Source organism: Amblyraja radiata, chromosome 34, assembly GCF_010909765.2.
Source record: "Amblyraja radiata isolate CabotCenter1 chromosome 34, sAmbRad1.1.pri, whole genome shotgun sequence".
Taxonomy (NCBI): domain Eukaryota; kingdom Metazoa; phylum Chordata; class Chondrichthyes; order Rajiformes; family Rajidae; genus Amblyraja; species Amblyraja radiata.
The window spans coordinates 4,485,372-4,508,430 of record NC_045989.1 but is presented as its reverse complement, the minus strand read 5'-3'; the positions used below and the strand labels follow the sequence as shown (position 1 = coordinate 4,508,430).

At 44.5% G+C, this 23,059-nt stretch overlaps 2 protein-coding genes across 2 annotated transcripts; one reads left to right on the top strand and one right to left on the bottom strand.

Annotated features, from left to right (window-relative positions):
• Positions 1 to 5,895: 5,895 nt before the first annotated feature.
• Positions 5,896 to 7,729, top strand: LOC116991466 (UDP-glucuronosyltransferase 2C1-like). Its single transcript, XM_033050096.1, has one exon. It carries the CDS (start codon positions 5,896 to 5,898, stop codon positions 7,507 to 7,509), a length of 1,614 nt encoding a protein of 537 aa, XP_032905987.1. The 3' UTR covers positions 7,510 to 7,729.
• A 6,919-nt stretch (positions 7,730 to 14,648) lies between these two features.
• LOC116991464 (UDP-glucuronosyltransferase 2A2-like) lies at positions 14,649 to 17,962 on the bottom strand (the record flags this gene model as incomplete). Its single annotated transcript, XM_033050095.1, has 2 exons — positions 17,772 to 17,962; positions 14,649 to 15,844 (listed from the first exon to the last, which is right to left on the bottom strand). A coding segment is annotated over exon 2 (1,170 nt), but the record flags the coding sequence as incomplete, so codon positions are not given.
• Between the last annotated feature and the right edge of the window lie 5,097 nt (positions 17,963 to 23,059).

Genomic DNA, 23,059 nt, shown 5'->3' with positions numbered 1-23,059 from the left:
TAGAAAAAGGTGTTTTATCAGTTCTGAAGTTATCGGAGCAGAATTCAGTCTTGCGGCCCATTGAACTACTGTGCCATTCAATCATGACTGATGTATTTTCCACTCACAACCCCTTTCACCTGCCTTCTCCCCAAATCCCCTGACACCCGTAATAATAAAGAATCTGCCATTCTCCACCTTAAAAATATCTATTCAGATTAGAGAAAATATTGCTAACCAAACATGTTATGCAGCTCGGAATTAAAAATAATCGCATCAAAGCAAACATAACACAACCAAAGCTCTCCTTCGACTTTGCCCCCATCAATTGAAAATCGTTCATCATTTCGATTGAAATCTCAGCGAATTTGGAAAGGAAACTTCCATCGCGATTGTGTTTACCAAATGAACTTTCATACTTGCGGTTATTTTTAGATACAGTTTGGGGCGGGTACTTTGGTGTTGTATTTGTCCGGAAGTATTTTCCTGTGTTACTCGCGGACAAGTGAGCAAGGTGTGAGGGGGCCGGCGTTTTGTTTCCTTGTGGGGACTGGAAGAGGTCGCACAGTACCAGGCTCCAGTGAAGGAGATTGTTTCACTGGTAATTCAGCAGCGGGTGAAGGCACTGCATCCGCGGGTTCACGTCCCAACGCGGTCACATATTTCTGACATTCACATTACATCGAATTCACTGATACCCAAGGTATGTAAATTGAAAACATTTCCAAATTCTCCACCATCTCTGTGTTGTATCAATGCATGCTTTCTAGTTACAGTTTCGGCAGCGAATAGCAATATTTAATTTTCTTTTTATCTTGACCAAACTTGCCGAGAGCTTATTTTTTTCATACTGGATATTATCTAAACATATATATTTTGTATCCTCCATACACACACATTTCTGCTCCCCAGATTTTACTCAGTAGTCTATATTCCAAATCCATTATTCCATTCCCGACCCATTTGACTGTGTTTGATTTGCTTTAAACTGAAGTCCATGTTTTGTCTGAAGAAGTGGGTCGACCTGTTCATTTTCCCCAGAGATGTTGCCTGGCCCGCTGAGATACTCCAGCTTTATGTGTCTATCCCATGTTATGTTGCAGGCTTCACATACACACTTGCTTTTGTTGCAGTGTTCGCCTGATCTCCGATGAAGAATGGGAGCTGTTTTAACGATCCCGATTAGGGTTATGCTACCGTAAACTAGCTTCACCGCTAAACCACTTCATCCTTCGGTGCTGAGTCCAGGCGCCAGCTCTCACACCTACGCATTGGCCAAGACGCCACAGACTCAAGCGCAGACTCCAATGTTACAATTCCCTAATCCCGTACAACTTGTTTCCCAGCAATTTTGTGTACCTTTGTTTCCTTGATATCCGTCCTCTTTGATACCTCCTTTTCACACCTTACCCTTCCATCATTACTTTTTTTGCATACGGATTGTACGTTCTCCCCGTGACCTGCGTGGGTTTCCTCCGGGTGCTCCGACTTCCATCTACCCTCCAAAGACGTTCAGGTTTGGAGGTTAATTGGCCTGGTAAAATTCTAAATTGTGTGTGGGATAGTGTCAGTGTGCGGGGATCGCTGTTCGGCATGGATTCGGTGGGCCGAAGGACCAGTTTCTGTGCAGCATCCCTTCCGACTTACATCCGAGACACCAAGCTCTTCAACACTTCAATAACTTTCAATTCCTAGGTCCCCATCGCCTCAGCATGGACGTTCAGTATATTCCACCGTTCCCCACTAGGAGGGTCTCAGGGCCATTATGGTCTTCATTGAACAGAAACTAAATCGGTTCTCCTCTACACGCTCCTCCTCCTTCCGAAATCTGTCCTCACCCTTAACGGCGGCACAGTGAGGTAGCGGTGGAGTTACTGCCTGACAGCGACAGAGACCCGGGTTCAATCCTGACTACGGGTGCTGTTTCTACGTTCTCCCTGTGACCTGGGTTGGTTTTCTCCGCATGCTCTGGTTTCCTCCCACACGTGCAGGTTTGTAGGTTCATTGGCTTCTGCAAAGTGTGAATTGACCAGAGTGTGGAGGAGAGCGCGAGTGTACGGCGTGATCACTGGTCGGCGTGGCCTCGGTGGACTGATGGGCCTGTTTCCAAGCTGTCTCTCTAAAGGTTAAAGTCCATTGGCACTCGCATGGATTACAGCTGTGCCTATTTTGTCAAACAACCCTTGAACCAGGCGTACACTGGCACCATCCCCAACTCTTTCTCCACATTGACGACAGCATCGGAGCTGCCTCCTCCACCCATGCTGAACTCGAGATGCTGACTGTCCCGCTGAGTTACTCCAGCATTTTGTGTCCATCTTCGGTGTAAACCAGCATCTGCAGTTCCTTCCTAACCCTACTTTCCACAGCAGTTCTCAATCCGTGAACACGTATGTATTTACCGACCAAAAGCCAAGTCAGAGCAGAACACTGTGCTGTAGCTAAATACATTTGAATGTTACAGGTGAGTAATGCAGGTGTGTCCCATTCTCACCCTGACATGGGCAACAATTACAGGACATCCCAAATCAGCAAAGGACCTGTTGGCCATGACAGGTAATTATGGTGGAAGATCTGTTTCTCTGATCATTCTGCTACAACGTTTGTATCTACAAAGTTACAATTTACCATTCCACCATTGCGTGTGACACTGCTCTGTGTGTTGCAAGGTCTTGCTCCTTGAACCAGTAGAACCTACAGTATCTGCTGTTCCATATTCCTGTTCCAACCTATCCCTCTGGTTGAGTGGACTATTCCTGCTTCCAAATCATGTTTACAAAGGGGGACCCGGTGCGGGGGTCGGGGGGGGGGGGGCACTTTAGTTTTAGAATACTCTGCCCAGGGAATAACCCTGTGTGTTATGTTTGTTTGTTTGTTGTTTATTATGAAGGCGTTGTGCACACGGCAGCCAGTCAACAGTCGCGTGCCCTTTTCTTTTTTTTTGCACTTTTAATTTCAAGTTTTTGTGTACCTTGTGTGTTGTGACTATTGGCAGACCAATTTCCCTCCGGCGATGAATAACATTTTATTGGATCACACCGTGCATGTTGAGTAGGAAGGGGCTGCAGATGCTGGTTTACACAGAAGGTAGGAACAAAATACTGGAGTAGCTCAGGGGGTCAGGCAGCATTACGGGACAAATAGGATGGGTGACGTTTCAGGACTGAACAAGTCTGAAAGGTTGCGACCTGAAGAGTTACCTAATCTTTTGTCCAGAGATGCTGCCTGACCAGTATAGTTAATCCAGGTTTTTGTGTCTACCTTCATGATTACACGTTGATTGTCGTCCAGACTCAATTACATGTCAGAATACATCCAGTGCACACATTTGATTTAGTCAAGTGGTGACAAGAAAACATTCAAATATATTTCAAATTTTAGAATTTAGCAATACAATGCGGAAACAGGCCCTTCAGCCCACTGAGTCCAGGCTGACCAGTGATCCTCGTACACTTGCACTATCCACACTTTAGGGACAATTTGCAATTTACAGAAGCCAATTAACCTACAACCCTGCACATATTTGGAGTGTGGGAGGAAATGGAGCACCTGGAGCAAACCCACACGATTACGGGGCGAACGTGCAAATTCCGGACAGGTTTCACCGGTGGTCAGGATTGAACCCGGGTCTCTGGCACTGTGAGAAAACAACTCTACCGCTGAGCCACTTCACTTTCAGTAACCTTAATTTATTCTTGTGATGTTCCTACTGTACTGTAACCTTCCAGTGGAAGAGATCCATTTTTCAACTGATTGAAATGGAGCCAAGTGATTGTTCATTTTTGTGTCAGATATCAGATCCTCCTCAACATATTGGCCACAGAGACCATCAATGGATATTTATGGCAGAGATTTATAGATTCTTGATTAGTAAGGGTGTCAGGGGTTATGGGGAGAAGGCAATAGACAATAGGTACAGTAGGCTATTCGGCCCTTCGAGCCAGCTGCCATTCACTGTGATCATGGCTGATCATCCACAATCAGTACCCCGTTCCCATATCCCTTGACACTGCTACCTTTAAGAGCTCTATCTAACTCTCTCTTGAAAGCATCCAGAGAATTGGCCTCCACTGTCTTCTGGGGTGAAAACGTTTTTCCTCATCTCCGTTCTAAATGGTCTAACCATCATTATTATACAGTGGCCCCTGGTTCTGTACTCCCCCAAAATCGGGAACATGTTTCCAGCCTCTAGCTTCTCCAATCCATAAATAAACTTATATGTTTCTATAAGGACCCCTCTCATCCTAAATTCCAGCGTATACAAGCCCAGTCACTCCATTCTTTCAACATATTACAGTCTCGCCATCCCGGGAATTAACCTTGTGAACCAATGCTGCACTCCTCAATAGCAAGAATGTTCTTCCTCAAATTTAGAGGCGAAAATGGCACAAAATATTCCAGGTGTGGTCTCACCAGAGCTCTGTAGAACTGCAGAAGGACCTCTTTGCTCCTACACTCATCTCCTCTTGTTATGAAGGCCAACATGCCATTAGCTTTCTTCTCTGCCTGCTATACTTGCATACATACTTTCAATGACTGATGGACAAGGACACCCAGGTCTCGTTGTACTTCCGCTTTTCCTAACTTGACACCATTCAGAAAATAATCTGCCTTCCTAATCTTCCCACCAAAGTGGATAACCTCACATTTATCCACATTCAACTGCATCTACCACGCATCCGCCCACTCACCCAATCTGTCCAATCATCCTGCATCCTCAAAGCATCCAGCTTTCTGCCATCTGCAAATTTGCTAATGTTACTTATAATCCCTTCATCTAAATCATTAATGTATATTGTAAATAGCTGCGTCCCACTTGTCACTGCCTGGCATTTTGAAAGGGACCCGTTTATCCCTACACTTTGTTCCTATCTGCCAACCAATTTTATGTCCATGTCAGTTCCTTACCCCCAATACCATGTCATCCAATTGTCCCCACTAATCTCCTAAATGGGGCCTTATCAATGGCTTTCTGAAAGTCCAGGTACACAACATCCATTGGCTCTCCCTTGTCCATTTTCCTAGATACATGCTCAAAAATTCGAGAAGATTAGACAAGCATGATTTCCCCATCGTAAATCCATGCTGACTCGGACCGATCCTGTTTCTGCTATCCAAATGTGCCGCTATTTCATCTTTTCTAATTGAATTCAGCATCTTCCCCACTACCAATGACAGGCCAACTGACATCAGCAAAGATAATGGCGTTGAGAGGGAAAGATAGATCAGTCATGATTGAATGGTGGTGGACTTGATGGGCCAAATGGTTCAATTCTTCTCCAAGAAATTATTAACACATTGATTTCCTCTCATTGGAAAATGAAATGTGGCCTTAAGCTTTTGGAAAAATATTGCACAACAATGAAAATCCTTTTACTCCCCCCTAGTGCAAATTAGTTTGTTTTGTTTAGAGGTACAGCATGGAAACAGGCCCTTTGTCCCACCGAGTCCACACCGACCATCGATCACTCGTTCATGCTAGTTCTGTATGATCTCAATTTCCCATCCACTTTCTCCACACCTGAGGCAATATACAGAGGCCAATTAACCTGCAAACCTGCATGTCTTTGGGATGTGAGAGGAAACTGGCGGCGGACTAACTCAGCGGGTCAGGCAGCATCAATGGTGAAAGTGAACAGGTCATGTTTCGGGTGTCAAGGGGTTAAGGGGCGACGGATGGAGAATGGGGGAAAGATAGATTAGCAATGATAGAATGGCGGAGTAGATTGGATGGGACGAATGGCCTAACTCTGCCCTGAGAATTTATGAACATGTAATCTATCCCTGAAGTGATGAGTTACCTCTCTGAGGTACTCCAGCACTTTGTGTCTTTATTCTCTTTTTGCCAATGTTTGTCACTTGCCAACATTTCTAGTCAATTCTACCACAGGATCAGTGTGATCATCTTTCGTCAACATGGGTGGTCTTGCATGGAAAAGCAGATCAAAGGTCGCATTTGTTCTTGGTATCATCTTCGCCCTGTTTTGTCCAATTACCCAAGCAGCTAGAATATTGGTCGTGCCTGTTGATGGAAGTCACTGGATCAATATGAAAATTCTAATGGAAGAGCTGAACCTTCGTGGCCACAACATAACTGTGCTTTGTTACTCCGCAACCTGGTACATCAAAGAGAGACCCGATCTGTATCAAACCATCATAGTTCAAGCACAAGATCAATTTGTAGCACCTTCAAGGAAAGAAATGATGGAAGAAGTTGTGCTAATGTCACTGGACAGGTTACAGAATAGTCACACACTATGGGGCAACATAATGTTCCAAAATCTAATGATTACAATTATGTACAATTTCCATAGACTACATCAAAATTTCAACATGGCGATCTTTGAAAACAAAACCTTGTTGAATCAATTTGAAAATGCAAACTTTGACCTAATACTCACAGATCCTATATTTGGTGCTGGGCCAATGCTTGCGTATTATTTAAAAGTGCCGCTGGTGTACAACATTCGATGGCAGATCCATGGGGAAGCCCATTTTCTCACTGCCCCGTCACCACTTTCCTACGTCCCACTTCCTGGCTCACTTCTCACAGACAAAATGGATTTTCTCCAAAGAACAGAAAATGTAATTTACAGTCTCTTTCAACACTTGATTTCTGAGTTTTATATGTATCCACTTTATAATGAAATCTGCCATCGGTATCTGGGACCAGACACGGACATCAAGTCGATTCTCCTCAGAGCTGATGTATGGCTGATGAGGGTGGATTTTGTGTTTGAATTCCCAAGACCCACCATGCCAAACATTGTGTACATCGGAGGCTTCCAGTGTAAACCAGCACGGCCTCTGGCAGCAGAGTTTGAGGAGTTTGTCCAAAGCTCAGGTAAACATGGACTTGTTGTAATGTCATTGGGGACCTTTGTCCACTCTTTACCAATGGAGATTACAATGAAAATAGCAGAAGCTTTATCTCAAATCCCCCAGAAGGTTATCTGGAGATATGATGGTGAGACCCCTCCCAATATAGGGAATAATACACTGCTGGCAAAATGGATCCCTCAGAATGATCTGCTGGGTCACCCCAACACACGAGCCTTTGTTTCACATGGAGGCACCAATGGGATTTATGAAGCCATCTACCATGGAGTGCCAGTGATCGGCATGCCTCTGCTTTTTGACCAGTTTGACAATTTACTCAAGCTCGAATCCCGAGGAGCAGCAAAAGTGATCAACGTTGCAACCATGCACTCCACAGATCTGTTGCAGACACTCAACGAGGTGATAAACGGCGCATCTTATGGGGACACCATGAAGAGACTCTCCGCTCTCCATCGGGACCAGCCAGAGTCGCCAATGGAGAGAGCCGTTTTCTGGGTCGAGTACGTTGCCCGACACAAAGGAGCGGGGCATTTGCGCTCAGAATCCCACCGACTCCCCTGGTACGCTTACTATTGTGTAGATGTGATGATCTTTCTGTTGTCTGTGTTACTCCTGCTCACTGTGCTGGTGGTTGGAACACTGAAGAAACTTTGTCGTATTGCGCTGAAGAAAAAGCAAAAAATTCATTAAGGTTTATCCTTTTGAAATGGGAGAATGTCTTTTAATTTTTTGCAATTACATTTTAGTAAACAATTTTTAATCATAGTTTATCCAACACCCCACCTAACATTTCTCTCGCAACCCATTGCCAATACAGCTATTGTGAATTTTAATAATGTCTATTCAGAAATTATAACAGATATTTGCTGAATGTAGTTGCCACCAGCAAACAACTATACATGAATTAAATGTGACAAAAATTGACATGTTTTTAAAATATTATTCAAACAAAATCTAAAAAACATCACACGTGTCAAGAACCTGTTTTGAGAATTGTTGTTCCCAATTCCCACAATTATACTGTCTATTGGTACACATGTTCACCACATTGTTTCTCAGTTTCAATATGTTTGTTTTCTCCATCATTGGAGTTGCCTTCCATGTCTTGTCATGTTGAAATTTTGTCTCTTTCATGAACTTTGTTCTGCACATTTTCCCAACTATGACTGATGCCTGATGACAGCTGAACCAGTGGGAGAGTCGAGAACCAGAGGCCACAGCCTCAGAAGTAAACGCCATACCTTTAGAAAGGAGATGAGGAGGAATTTATTTAGTGAGATGGGGTTGAATCTGTGGAATTCGTTGCCACAGACGGCTGTGGAGGCCAAGTCAATGGGTATTTTTTAAGGTGGAGATTGACAGATTCTTGATTAGTGTGGGTGTCAGGGGTTATGGGGGGAAGGTAGGAGAATGGGGTTGAGAAGGAAGCAAATTTATTGAATGGCGTGAACTTGAAGGGCCAAATGGTCTAATTCTGCTCCTACTACTTATGAACTTGCGAAGACTCACTTGGAAATATGCTGCTGATCGTTCATGATTGTTGGATCTAATAATTAGAATTTATTTCTGAACAGCATTGGCAGAAGCAAGTCCGAGGGACTGCTCTCGGATCAGTGTTAAGGGAGATTGAGAAATAAATGAGGAGCTAAATGTTAGCACTGCTTGCAGGAGATTTGACTGAAGATGTTGCAGGAACATATGAGCCTGAAATATTACTGAGTAAATGAGATTCCAGTTGATGTGAAGGCCAGGCCAAACATTGTTTGTAAGGAAGATCGACACAAAAAAGCTGGAGTAACTTAGCGGGCCAGGCAACATATATGGAGAAAAGGAATAGGTGGCATTTCGGGTCGATAGGCCTCTTCAGTCTGAAGAAGGGTCTTGATCTGAAACATCACCTATTCACTCTCATCTGAAATGCTGCCTGTCCCGCTGAGTTACTCCAGCTTTTTGTGTCTGTGTTCTGACTGAGAGTCAGAGGAGAGGGAACCGACAGATATGGAAAGGTACATAGAACAAATGAATGAGAGATATGCAAAAAGACAGATCAAAGCCAGCAACGACAATCTACGAAAGGTTGAGCCCACAATGGTGCATTGTTGGCTTTGGGGAATGTGATAATGAATAATGGAAACAGTGAAACTCAGCAGGATGACAGTGAATCTAGTACAAAAACTAGGGTAGCGGAGGGACAGAGAGAGGGGATGCAAGGGTGACTTGAAGTTAGAGAAATTAATATTCATACTGCTAGGTTGTCAGCTGCCCAAGCAAAATATGACGTTTCATACTGCTGGGTTCATCTTTTAAAATTGAATTGTCAGTTACCCACTGAAGATGCAACACCTGTCCCTATACCACCTCCCTCCACTCTGTCCAGGGACGTCGACAGTCCTTTCAGGTTAAACAGTGGTTCACATGCACCTCCTCCAACCTCATTTACTGTATCCGTTGTTCAAGATGTGGACTTTTATACATCGGCGAGACCAAGCTCAGACGGGGTGATCGTTTCACGGAAGACCTTCGCTCAGTGCACCTGAATCTACATGATCTCCTGGTAACTAACAGCCTCGTATGAAGCTTTTCAAAAAGGGGGGTGGCATGACAGGATCACAAAAAAATTATGTGAAATAACGTACGCGTAGCGCACATCACGAGCGTGAAGTCCGTCGCAGCCGAGGTCCAGGGCCCTTAAGCAGGTCCTGGAATCTCTCGTGTTTTAGATGCTCTTTGGTGCATTTTTTAAATCAAGAATTGAAGCTGCCCTTGTTTTAATAATCAAGTTGTACTGTTGTAAAATGTTATGTAAAATGGCATAAAGGAGGATGCAAAAATTGCAAGTAAAATACTGTAAGTTTTTGCTGTAAAGAAAACCTTTTTTTTGAAAATGTTTTGTGTGTTAATTTGATTGCCTGTTACTGTTAGTGTGTGCAGTGCACCTTTAATGGTCCTCCTGACCTAATAACTTCACATCACATCAATTTCAACATGGAATAGTGATGTGAATACAACATTTAGTTCGACTTCAATTTCCATCATGAAAATTATCGCTTTACTATGATCGCTTTCATACTAATCTATTTTACTGTCATACTATTATAACAAATTCTAGTTCCATGTTGACTCATAAACAAGATTACAAATCACATTTTGAATTCTCATACACAATGTGATTGTGAATAATTGCAGAGCTGCCAAGTTTCACCAAGCATTTCCGTATTTTGATGGCTGAAAAATCAGTATTTTGTTGGGGAAATCAGTTTTTCTCACATAAATGCAATAGTACTACACAGAAACTGGATTTTTCAAAATTACTATTTTGCATGTAACATCATGTATTCTCAAATATCAGTATGGAATACTGAAAATCAATACTTCTGTATTGTGAAACCATTTAAGAAATGTGAATTTATAATTCTAGATTTTGATTCAATAACAAATGTATGTGTGTACATATATATAAATACGACGCGGTAACGGTAACATTTTTTGCATAATCCTGCAGAGATTTTTTCTGTAGAGTCCGAAATCGCTTTATTTAAAAATGTCATGCTTTATTTCTCGAGTCATTAATGAAAATGTTCAAGATTCTGACAAAACTTTGAAATAAAAATGACTCTTTCGATGACAACACAATGGGTCTGCACCGTCTTGCTCGTGCTGCGAGTGACGCCGCTCCCCCCCCCCCCCAGTTGCTCGCTCCACGCTGCTTGCTCCCCCCCCCCATTGCTCGCTCCACGCTGCTAACCACCCCCCCCCCCCCCGCCCGCTGCTCTCGGCTCCCCGCTCCCCGCTCCCCTCCTCCTCTCCCCCCTCATCCTCCCCCCCCCCCCTCCTCGCCCCAACTCCTCTCCCCCTCCCCCTCCCTCCTCTCCCACCTCCTCTCCCCCATCTCTTCTTCCCCTCCTCTCTCTCCTCCCTCCTCTCTTCCCCCCTCCTCTGCCACCCCCGCATCTATTTCCATGCCCCCGCCACTCTCCCCTCTCCCGCCAGTTTCCTCCCACACACCAAAGACTTAGGTTCATTGGCGTGGTATAATTGTAAATTGTCCCTAAAGTGTGTGGGATAGTGGTAGTGTGCAGGGGTTTATGTCAAATTTTTATTGTGTTTTTGTGTGTGTTCTTTATAATTGTACCGCTGCTGACATATTCATTTCACTTGCACTTATGTGCAATGTGACAAATAAACCGTATTGTATTGTATTGTATTGAAACCGGAGCACCTGGAGAGAATCCACGTGGTCCCAGGGACAACGTACAAACTCCACACAGACAGCACCCGTAGTCAGGATTGAACCTGGGTCTTGCCTTCATCTGTGGGGGCATTGAGTACAGAAAGTTCCAATTCATTTTGTATATCACTTTGATTTAAATCTTTTTATTTGAATTTCACAGCAATTTGCATACATACAATGATAACAGATAGTGACAGTCAAGGCATAATTGTGCAACAGTAAGTAGGCGACCCTCAAAGCCCTTACCCTTACCCACCTTCAACCCACCCGAATCAGGTCGGAACCAAACGGGGACAAACAACACTCACATACATACACATCCACACAAATATGGTAAGATAAACTAAACAAAAAGTACTAAAAAAAAAGTTAAAATAAAAAAATAAAAAAAGGGGGTCACTAATAACAGTAAATAAGTAAGTAATTAAATAAATAAGTGTGGGGAGGGGGGGGGGGTTAAGGGGAGAGCAGCTGCAGTAGAGCGGAACAATGGTGGAGAGCACTCAGTCCTCTTCCGAGTCCGGGGACAAGTTGAGAGAGTTAACAAGTTCCAAGAAAGGGTTCCATGTATCTAGGAATGTTTTGGTAGAGCCTTTGAGAGAGAACCTAAGTTTTTCAAGCTTTAAATTGTAAAGCACCTCCTTAATCCAGCGGGTGTGTGTCGGGGGACAGGTGAGCCTCCAGTTAAGCAAGATCAGTCTCCGGGCTAACAAGGTTGTAAAAGCTAGGACCCGTTTCACCGCAACAGAGAGGTTGGTGTTGGGAGGGGTACCGAAAATGGCTGACAGTGGGTTTGGAGGAATAGTCTGGCCATAGGCTCTGCTTATCAAGTCGAAAGCACTCCTCCAAAAGGCTGCTAGTTTAGAGCAAGACCAAAACATATGGCTATGGTTGGCAGGAGATTGATTACATCTGTTGCAGGTGTCCCTAACAGCAGGGTAAATTCTAGATAATCTTGCATTTGTGTAGTGGACTTTGTGAAGGACTTTGCATTGGATTAGGCCATGACGGGCACATATGGAGGGAGAATGGGTCAAGTCCAAGTCAGAGTCCTATTGCTGGTCTGTTAGTTTCAGCTCACCCTCCCACGCAGCTTTTAATGAGGTATGAGGTTTCAATATAACCGACCCTAATAAGTTATACAAAACAGAGATGCATTTCTTCCGGTTGGGATTTAGAGCTAAGATGGTATCGGTCAGGGTTTCAGGGGGGCGATTTGGGAAATGGGAGAATGTCTTCTTCACAAAATCCCTAATCTGGAAAACACGAAAAAGGTGGGAGTTTGGGAGGCTATAGTTGGACGAGAGCTCCGCGAAAGACGAAAAGATGCCATCCTTGTATAGGTTTTTGATACTACTGATACCGTTGCTATGCCAGGTTTTGAATGCGTGGTCTGTACGTGAAGGTTTAAAGATGTGGTTTTTAAGCAGTGGGGTCAAGATGGAAGGGCCTTGTAAACCAAAGTTTTTACTGAGTTGACTCCATATCTTGAGCGAGAGGGACGCAATTGGGCCTGCACCCACAGATGTTATAGGAAGGGGGAGTTGGGAGCATAGGACAGACTGCAACGGGAGATGTGAACTCGCCTTTTTCATGTGTACCCAGGTTGGTAGGTGGTCGCAATCATCATTCATCCAATACAGGAGTTTTTGCAAGTTAGCTGCCCAATAGTATCGCCTAAAGTCAGGAAGTGCCAAACCGCGTGGTATCTCAAAACAAAACGAAACGAGTAAATGGCATGAATGCTTCGGGGCACAGTGATACAGAGAGATCTTGGATTGCAAATCCATTGCATCCTGAATGTAACAACACAAGTGGGGAGGGTAGTGAGGATGGCATAAGGTAAGCTTGCCTTCATCTGTGGGGGCATTGAGTACAGAAAGTTCCAATTCATTTTGTATATCATTTTGCCTTGCCCACGTTTAGATTATTGTGTGCATTTCTGGTCACCACATCACATAAAGGTTATGGAGGAGAGTGAAGAGTGAAGAGTGTGCTGTGACGCGGTTTCCGCCAGGCGCTCCGGTTCCCCCCAACCCTCCAAATACAGGCTTGTGGGTTAATTAGTTTTGGATTAAAAAATGTCTATATTCCCTAATGTGTAGGTTCATGTCAGTGTGTGGGGTCTGGGAAGGGTTCTTACTAGAAACGTCACCTAATCTTTTTTTCAGCACTGCTGCTGCCTGACCCGATGAGTTCCTCGCATTTTGTGTCTATCTAGTGTATGGAGTGATCGCTGGTCGGCGCAGACTGAATGGGCCGAAGGGCCTGTTTCCACATTGTATCTCTAAAGTGTAAAGGAGGCTCACTATGATAATGTACGACAATAATGGGGAACTGGAACGAAGGCAAACATGCTGACAGATTGAGGGTGAGAGTTGTCATGATTGACTGGGCGAATAGTGCAGTAAAGGTCCACGCTGTCAGTGAATCACAAAGGTTTGTGCCCAGATAACCAAAGGTAACTTCATTGTGAATAACTGTCAGTAAATTTAAGGCTTCACGTCAATGAGGTTCAGTTATTTGCACTTTTTATCTGCATATCAATGCACAAAGGTTATTATTTCACTCACTTTTCTGGCTTGTATTAGCACATGGTGAATCCATGTTTTGTGGAAAGGAGACTCCGTGGATCAAAGGCATGAAAAACTTTATTTGATTAATTTGAGAGAATAAAATATACCAAGGGGAAACAAATCTCACTCAGTCTTTTGCTTTTTGCTACAAACAATACGACAAAGTTTCTTCAGTGTTCCAACCACCAACACAGTGAGCAGGAGTAACACAGACAACAGAAAGATCATCACATCTACACAATAGTAAGCGTACCAGGGGAGTCGGTGGGATTCTGAGCGCAAATGCCCCGCTCCTTTGTGTCGGGCAACGTACTCAACCCAGAAAACGGCTCTCTCCATTGGCGACTCTGGCTGGGCCCGATGGAGAGCAGAGAGTCTCTTCATGTTGTCCCCATAAGATGCGCCGTTTATCACTTCGTTGAGTGCCTGCAACAGATATGTGGAATGCATGGTTGCAATGTTGATCACTTTTGCTGCTCCTCGGGATTCAACTTTAAATAAATTGTCAAACTGGTCAAAAAACAGAGGCATGCCGATCACTGGCAACCCATGGTAGATGGCTTCATAAATCCCATTGGTAAGACGTGGTCTACGTTTATGGACCTATTACAAGCATGAGGTGCAATAGTAATTTTAAAAAATAAATAAATAAATAAATGGTATCAGGACCTGGCATTGGGAGATAAAACAACAAAAACAGACTTGGTTGGTAGTCTTTCTGCGGAGTTTAATGTTATAATAGAGCGATTGTCCTTACTTTCTTTTTCTTTCTTTTCTAGGGTCTACTTTCTTACTTTACTTCCTTCTCTAACTTCTTTTCTAAGGGGCTTTCTTTTCCCAACACTCTTCTGCACTTCACAACTCTTGCGCACCTTCTTTACTTTCCTTACTTCTATCTTTTTCTTAAAGCTTTAAAAAAAAAAAAAAATGAAGCGGTACAAAAAATGTATTAAGATATATGTGTTGTGTGTTATTGTAATTTACCGTACTTCTAATAAAATAAAATAAAAAAAAAAAAAAAAAATCCCATTGGTGCCTCCGGGTGAAACAAAGGCTCGTGTGTTGTGGTGACCCAGCAGGTCGTTCTGAGGGATCCATTTTGCCAGCAGTGTATTATTCCCTATATTGGGAGGGGTCTCACCATCATATCTCCAGATAACCTTCTGGGGGATTTGAGATAAAGCTTCTGCTATTTTCATTGTAATCTCCATTAGTAAAGAGTCGACAACGGAACCCAATGACATTACAACAAGTCCATGTTTCCCTGAGCTTTGGACAAACTCCTCAAACTCTGCCGCCAGAGGCCGTGCTGGTTTACACTGGAAGCCTCCGATGTACACAATGTTTGGCATGGTAGGTCTTGGGAATTCAAACACAAAATCCACCCTCATCAGCCATACATCAGCTCTGAGGAGAATCGACTTGATGTCCGTGTCTGGTCCCAGATACCGATGGCAGATTTCATTATAAAGTGGGTACACCAAAAATTCAGAAATCAAGTGTTGAAAGAGACTGTAAATTACATTTTCAGTTCTTTGGAGAAAATCCATTTTGTCTGTGAGAAGTGAGCCAGGAAGTGGGACGTAGGAAAGTGGTGACGGGGCAGTGAGAAAATGGGCTTCCCCATTGATCAGCCATCGAACGTTGTACACCAGCGGCACTTTTAAATAATACGCAAGCATTAGCCCAGTACCAAATATAGGATCTGTGAGTATTAGGTCAAAGTTTGCATTTTCAAATTGATTCAACAAGGTTTTGTTTTCAAAAATCGCCATGTTAAAATGTTGGTAAATTCTATGTACATTGTACATAAATGTAACCATTAGGTTTTGTAACATTATGTTTCCCCATAGTGTGTGACTATTCTGTAACCTGTCCAGCGACATTAGCACAAATGTTTCCATCACTTCTTTCCTTGAAGTTGCTTCAATGTTTTCTTGTGCTTGAACTATGATGGTTTGATACAGATCGGGTCTCTCCTTGATGTACCAGGTTGCGGAGTGACATAGCACAATCATGTTGTGGCCGCGAAGGTTCAGCTCTTCCATTAGAATTTTCATATTGATCCAGTGACTTCCATCAACAGGCACGACCAATATTCCAGCTGCTTGGGTAATTGGACAAGACAGGGCGAAGATGATACCGAGAATAAATATGACATTTGATCTGCTTCTCCATCCAAGACCACCCATGTTGAGGAAAGATGATCACACTGGCCCTGTGGTAGAATTGACCAGAAATGTTGGTAAGTGACAAACATTGGCAAAAAGGAAAACAAAATGCCGGAGTACCTCAGCACATCAAGTCTACTCTGCCATTCAATCATGGCTTATCTAACTTGCCCTCTCAACCCCATACTCATGCCGCCGCCCTCTTGACTCCCGAAACATTAAGTGTTTCCATTCACCAGCGATGGTGCTTGACCTGCTGAGTTAGTCCACCATCGGTTTCTTCCCTCATCCCAAAGACATGCGGATTTGTAGTTAATTGGCGTCTCTATATTGCCTCTAGTGTGTAGAGAATGGATCGGAAATTGTGATAATACGGAACCAGCGTGAACGAGTCATCGATGGTCAGGGTGGACTCAATGGGCCGAAGGGACTATGTCCTTGCTGCATCTCAAGGGTGTTGTCTCGATAATTGTGGGGGTTAGCGGGTTTGTTGTAGACGTCAGCGGATAATGTGTCCCCTCGTGGTAATTTTGATGAAATGAAAGAGTTCGGCATAGATGGAGCAGGCAGCTCCGATGCTGTCGTCAATGTGGAGAAAGAGTTGGGGGGATGGTGCCAGTGTACGTTTGGTTCAAGGACTGTTTGACATCTCCAACAAAAATAACAGGCATAGCTGGAGCCCATGCAGTGCCAAAGGACTTTAAACCTTTGAGAGACAGCGTGGAAACAGGTCCATCAGTCCACCGAGGCTGCGCAGACCAGTGACCACTTTGGACAATTCACATTTTATAGATGCCAATTAACCTACAAACCTGCACATCTCTGGAGAGTTTGGTAGTCACGGGGAAAACGTACAAACTCCGTACTGACAGCGCCCGTAGTCAGCATCAAACCCAGGTCTCTAGTGCTGCGCCACCGTGCTGCCCCTGAATTGAGGAATTTGGAGATGAGATTTATGGGGCCGGCGCAGGCAGAACCAATGGGTCTGCCAGGGCTGTGCTGTTTGTGGATTATGGGATGAACACAAGACACAAAATGCTGGTGTAACACAGCGGGACGGGCAGCATCTCTGGAGAGACGGAATGGGTGACGTTTCTGGGTCGAGTTCCTTCTTCAGACTTAGACTCGGGAGAGGGAGACAAGAGATATAGATGGTGATGTAGAGAGATGTAAAACAAATGATATAGAGATATGCAAAAAAAGTAACGATGGAAGGGTAAGGTGTGAACACGAGACATCAAAGAGGACGGATATCAAGGAAACAGGTTGTATGGGATTAGGGAACTGTAACATTGGAGTCTGTGCATGGTCCGTGGCGTCATGGCCAATGCCTAGGTGTGAGAGCTGGGCTGGCACATGGCCTCAGCACGGAATGATGGAGTGGGTTCGCGATTAAGCTAGTTTACAACAGCATTACGCTTGTCAGCGCACATCGGGACCGTTAAAACAGCTCTCATTCTTCCTCAGAGATCAGGTGAACACGGCAACAAACGCAAGTGTGTATGCGAAGCCCACAACAAAACATGGGATAGACACAAAAATCTGGAGTATCTCAGAGGGCCAGGCAAGATCTCTGGAGAGAAGGAACAGGTCGAGACACTTCCTCAGACAAAACATGGGCTTCAGTTTAAAGCAAGTGAAAGCAAAAGCAGTCAAATGGGCCGGGAATGGAATATTGAATCTGGAATATTGACTATTGAGTGAAATCTGGGGAGTAGAAATGTGTGTGTATGGAGGATACAAAATATATGTGTTTACATAATATCGAGTATGAAAACCATTGGTGATGAACCGAGATGCGAGGGAAAACATGAGAACAAATGTTGCAAGAAACAAAATAAGTTCTCGGCAAGTTTGTTCAAGATGAAAATAAATTTCCATATTGCTATTCGTTGTCGAAATGATAAATAGAAAGCATACATTGATACAACACCGAGATGGTGGAGAATTTGGAAATGTTTTCAATTTACATACCTTGGGTATCAGTGAATTCGATGTAACCTGAATGTCAGAAAGATGTGACTGCGATGGGACTTGAACTCGCGGCTGCAGTGCCTTCACCCGCTGCTGAATTACCAGTGAAACAATCTCCTTCACTGGAGCCTGGGTCTCTGCGACCGCTTCCAGTCCCCACAAGAAAACAAAACGCCGGCCCCTTGCTCACTTGCCCGCGAGTAACACAGGAAAATACTTACGGACAAATACAACACCAAAATACCCGCCCCCAAACTGTATCTAAATATAACCGCAAGTATGAAAGGACTCAGAACTGCTGTAGTTGTGGGAGCAACAACAGCAGCAGGAGCTTAGCAAGAGATACGACTGATTGGCTCTAGCCCAAGTGGGAGGAGAGAAGTGAAAACAGTTAAAGTACAGGTCAAGGACAGGCAGACTTGACTCAGAACTGCCGTAGCTTTGGGAGCAACAACAGCAGCAGGAGCTTAGCAAGAGATAAGACTGATTGGCTCTAGCCCAAGTGGGAGGAGAGAAGTGAAAACAGTTAAAGTACAGGTCAAGGACAGGCAGACTTGGCTCAGAACTGCTGTAGTTTTGGGAGCAACAACAGCAGCAGGAGCTTAGCAAGAGATATGACTGATTGGCTCTAGCCCAAGTGGGAGGAGAGAAGTGAAAACAGTTAAAGTACAGGTCAAGGACAGGCAGACTTGACTCAGAACTGCTGTAGTTGTGGGAGCAACAACAGCAGCAGGAGCTTAGCAAGAGATACGACTGATTGGCTCTAGCCCAAGTGGGAGGAGAGAAGTGAAAACAGTTAAAGTACAGGTCAAGGACAGGCAGACTTGGCTCAGAACTGCTGTAGTTTTGGGAGCAACAACAGCAGCAGGAGCTTAGCAAGAGATACGTCTGATTGGCTCTAGCCCAAGTGGGAGGAGAGAAGTGAAAACAGTCAAAGTACAGGTCAAGGACAGGCAGACTTGACTCAGAACTGCTGTAGCTTTGGGAGCAACAACAGCAGCAGGAGCTTAGCAAGAGATACGACTGATTGGCTCTAGCCCAAGTGGGAGGAGAGAAGTGAAAACAGTTAAAGTACAGGTCAAGGACAGGCAGACTTGACTCAGAACTGCTGTAGCTTTGGGAGCAACAACAGCAGCAGGAGTTTAGCAAGAGATACAACTGATTGGCTCTAGCCCAAGTGGGAGGAGAGAAGTGAGTCAGTGCTGGGAAAACAGTTGAAAACTGAGGAATTTGGTTTGTAAATTGGTAAATCAGGCAATTTATCAGTCAATTTAAGCAAGACTGCTCTTAGCAAGCGGCAGTGAGTGAGCGGCCTTGTGAGGGAAGTGCTCTGTGAGAAACTTTGGCTCGAGAGTCTTCTGCGAGGAGACAAAAGAAGGAAATGTCAGGCAAGCTGATTCAGTGCGATGCTTGCAGTATGTGGGAGGTCAAGGACACCGCTAGTGCCTCTGGCTTCTACAAATGCGAGAAGTGCATCCAGGTAGAGCTCCTGAAGGGCCGTGTTGGGGAACTTGAGAAGCAAGTGGATGACGTCTGGTTCGTCCGAGAAACTGAGTCGTTCCTCGACAAGTCCTACAGTACGATTGTTACACCTAAGGTACTGGAAGAGAGAAGGTGGGAGACAGTGAGAACGGGAGGGAAGCATGGAATGCCAACTTCCCCGGGTGTTGTACCTCTTGTGAACAGGTTCACCCACTTAGAAGCTGTCGGGACAGAAGAGGTATTTACACTGGGCGACGGACTGGCTTGTGATGCGAATAGGGCTGTTGAGCCAAAACCAAAAATGCCTAAGGCAGGCAACGCCATTGTAATGGGAGACTCCATTGTGAGAGGTACGGACAGGGGTTTCTGCGGCAACAGACGGGATGCGAGGATGGTGTGCTGCCTTCCTGGTGCCAGGATCCAAGATGTCACGGACAGAGTGCAGAAAATCCTCAAGGGCGAAGGTGAACATCCGGAAGTGGTAGTGCATGTCGGCACAAACGATGTCTGAAAGAAGGGGATGAATATTCTGCAGCGTGACTTTAGAGAGCTCGGAAAAATGCTGAAAAGCAGGACCTCCAGGGATGTTATCTCGGTTTGCTTCCAGTTCCTCGTGCTGGCGAGAGCAGGAACAGGGAGATACGGGACCTGAACGTGTGGCTGAGGAACCGGTGCACGGGGCAGGGATTTAGATTCTTAGATCACTGGGATCTGTTTTGGGGTAAGGGGGAACTGTACAAAAGGGACGGATTGCATCTTAACAGGTGTGGGACCAGCATTCTGGCAGGCAGGTTTGCCACTGCTACACGGGTGGTTTTAAACTGAATAAGGGGGGTGGGGTGTCGAATGGGCTAGTGGAGGATGGAGTTAAAGGGAAAGGGTTTCTTAAATGTGTGAGCGTAGAGACAGAGGGGAGTAAAATGAGGGTAGAAGCAATAGGTAGCAAGGTGAAAAGTAAAAGTGGCAGGCCGGAAAATCCAGGGCAAAAATCAAAAAGGGCCACTTTTCAACAAAATTGTATAAGGGGTAAGAGTGTTGTAAAAACAAGTCTGAAGGCTGTGTGTCTCAATGCAAGGAGCATTCGTAATAAGGTGGATGAGTTGAATGTGCAGATAGCTATTAATGACTATGATATAGTTGGGATCACGGAGACATGGCTCCAGGGTGACCAAGGCTGAGAGCTGAACATCCAGGGATATTCAATATTCAGGAGGGATAGGGAGAAAGGAAAAGGAGGTGGGGTAGCGTTGCTGATTAGAGAGGAGATTAACGCAATGGAAAGGAAGGACATTAGTTTGCAGGATGTGGAATCGGTATGGGTAGAGCTGCGAAACACTAAGTGGCAGAAAACGCTGGTGGGTGTTGTGTACAGGCCACCTAACAGTAGTAGTGAAGTTGGAGATGGTATCAAACAGAAAATTAGAAATGCGTGCGACAAAGGCAAAACCGTTATAATGGGTGACTTCAATCTACATATAGATTGGGTGAATCAAATTGGCAGGGGTGCTGAGGAAGAGGATTTTTTGGAATGTATGCGGGATAGTTATCTAAATCAACATGTAGAGGAACCAACGAGAGAGCAGGCTATTTTAGACTGGGTATTGAGTAATGAGGAAGGGTTAGTTAGCAGTCTTGTTGTACGTGCCCCCTTGGGCAAGAGTGACCATAATATGGTTGAGTTCTTCATTAGGATGGAGAGTGACATTGTTAATTCAGAAACAATGGTTCTGAACTTAAAGAAAGGTAACTTTGAGGGTATGAGACGTGAATTGGCCAAGATTGACTGGCAATTAATTCTAAAAGGGTTGACGGTGGATATGCAATGGAAGACATTTAAAGACTGCATGGATGAACTACAAAAATTGTTCATCCCAGTTTGGCAAAAGAATAAATCAGGGAAGGTAGTGCATCCGTGGATAACAAGGGAAATCAGGGATAGTATCAAAGCGAAGGATGATGCGTACAAATTAGCCAGAAAAAGCAGCATACCGGAGGACTGGGAGAAATTCAGAGACCAGCAGAGGAGGACAAAGGGCTTAATTAGGAAAGGAAAAATAGATTATGAAAGAAAACTGGCAGGGAACATAAAAACTGACTGCAAAAGTTTTTATAGATATGTGAAAAGAAAGAGATTAGTTAAAACAAATGTAGGTCCCTTGCAGTCAGAAACAGGTGAGTTGATCATGGGGAACAAGGATATGGCGGACCAATTGAATAACTACTTTGGTTCCGTCTTCACTAAGGAAGACTTAAATAATCTGCCGGAAATAGCAGGGGACCGCGGGTCAAAGGAGTTGGAGGAATTGAGTGAAATCCAGGTTAGCCGGGAAGTGGTGTTGGGTAAATTAAATGGATTAAAGGCCGATAAATCCCCAGGGCCAGATAGGCTGCATCCCAGAGTACTTGAGGAAGTAGCTCCAGAAATAGTGGATGCATTAGTAATAATCTTTCAAAACTCTTTAGACTCTGGAGTAGTTCCTGAGGATTGGCGGGTAGCAAACGTAACCCCACTTTTTAAGAAGGGAGGGAGAGAGAAAACGGGGAATTACAGACCAGTTAGTCTAACATCGGTAGTGGGGAAACTGCTAGAGTCAGTTATTAAAGATGGGATAGCAGCACATTTGGAAAGTGGTGAAATCATTGGACAAAGTCAGCATGGATTTACAAAAGGTAAATCATGTCTGACGAATCTTATAGAATTTTTCGAGGATGTAACTAGTAGCGTGGATAGGGGAGAACCAGTGGATGTGGTGTATCTGGACTTCCAGAAGGCTTTCGATAAGGTCCCACATAAGAGATTAGTATACAAACTTAAAGCACACGGCATTGGGCGTTCAGTATTGATGTGGATAGAGAACTGGCTGGCAAACAGGAAGCAAAGAGTAGGAGTAAACGGGTCCTTTTCACAATGTCAGGCAGTGACTAGTGGGGTACCGCAAGGCTCAGTGCTGGGACCCCAGCTATTTACAATATATATTAATGATCTGGATGAGGGAATTGAAGGCAATATCTCCAAGTTTGCGGATGACACTAAGCTGGGGGGCAGTGTTAGCTGTGAGGAGGATGCTAGGAGACTGCAAGGTGACTTGGATAGGCTGGGTGAGTGGGCAAATGTTTGGCAGATGCAGTATAATGTGGATAAATGTGAGGTTATCCATTTTGGTGGCAAAAACAGGAAAGCAGACTATTATCTAAATGGTGGCCGACTAGGAAAAGGGGAGATGCAGCGAGACCTGGGTGTCATGGTACACCAGTCATTGAAAGTGGGCATGCAGGTGCAGCAGGCAGTGAAGAAAGCGAATGGTATGTTAGCTTTCATAGCAAAAGGATTTGAGTATAGGAGCAGGGAGGTTCTACTGCAGTTGTACAGGGTCTTGGTGAGACCACACCTGGAGTATTGCGTACAGTTTTGGTCTCCAAATCTGAGGAAGGACATTATTGCCATAGAGGGAGTGCAGAGAAGGTTCACCAGACTGATTCCTGGGATGTCAGGACTGTCTTATGAAGAAAGACTGGATAGACTTGGTTTATACTCTCTAGAATTTAGGAGATTGAGAGGGGATCTTATAGAAACTTACAAAATTCTTAAGGGGTTGGACAGGCTAGATGCAGGAAGATTGCTCCCGATGTTGGGGAAGTCCAGGACAAGGGGTCACAGCTTAAGGATAAGGGGGAAATCCTTTAAAACCGAGATGAGAAGAACTTTTTTCACACAGAGAGTGGTGAATCTCTGGAACTCCCTGCCACAGAGGGTAGTCGGGACCAGTTCATTGGCTATATTTAAGAGGGAGTTGGATGTGGCCCTT

Bases quoted from the DNA above. Each gene is read 5' to 3' on its own strand.
- LOC116991466 (XM_033050096.1), top strand. From the start codon at position 5,896: ATGGGTGGTCTTGCATGGAAAAGCAGATCAAAGGTCGCATTTGTTCTT.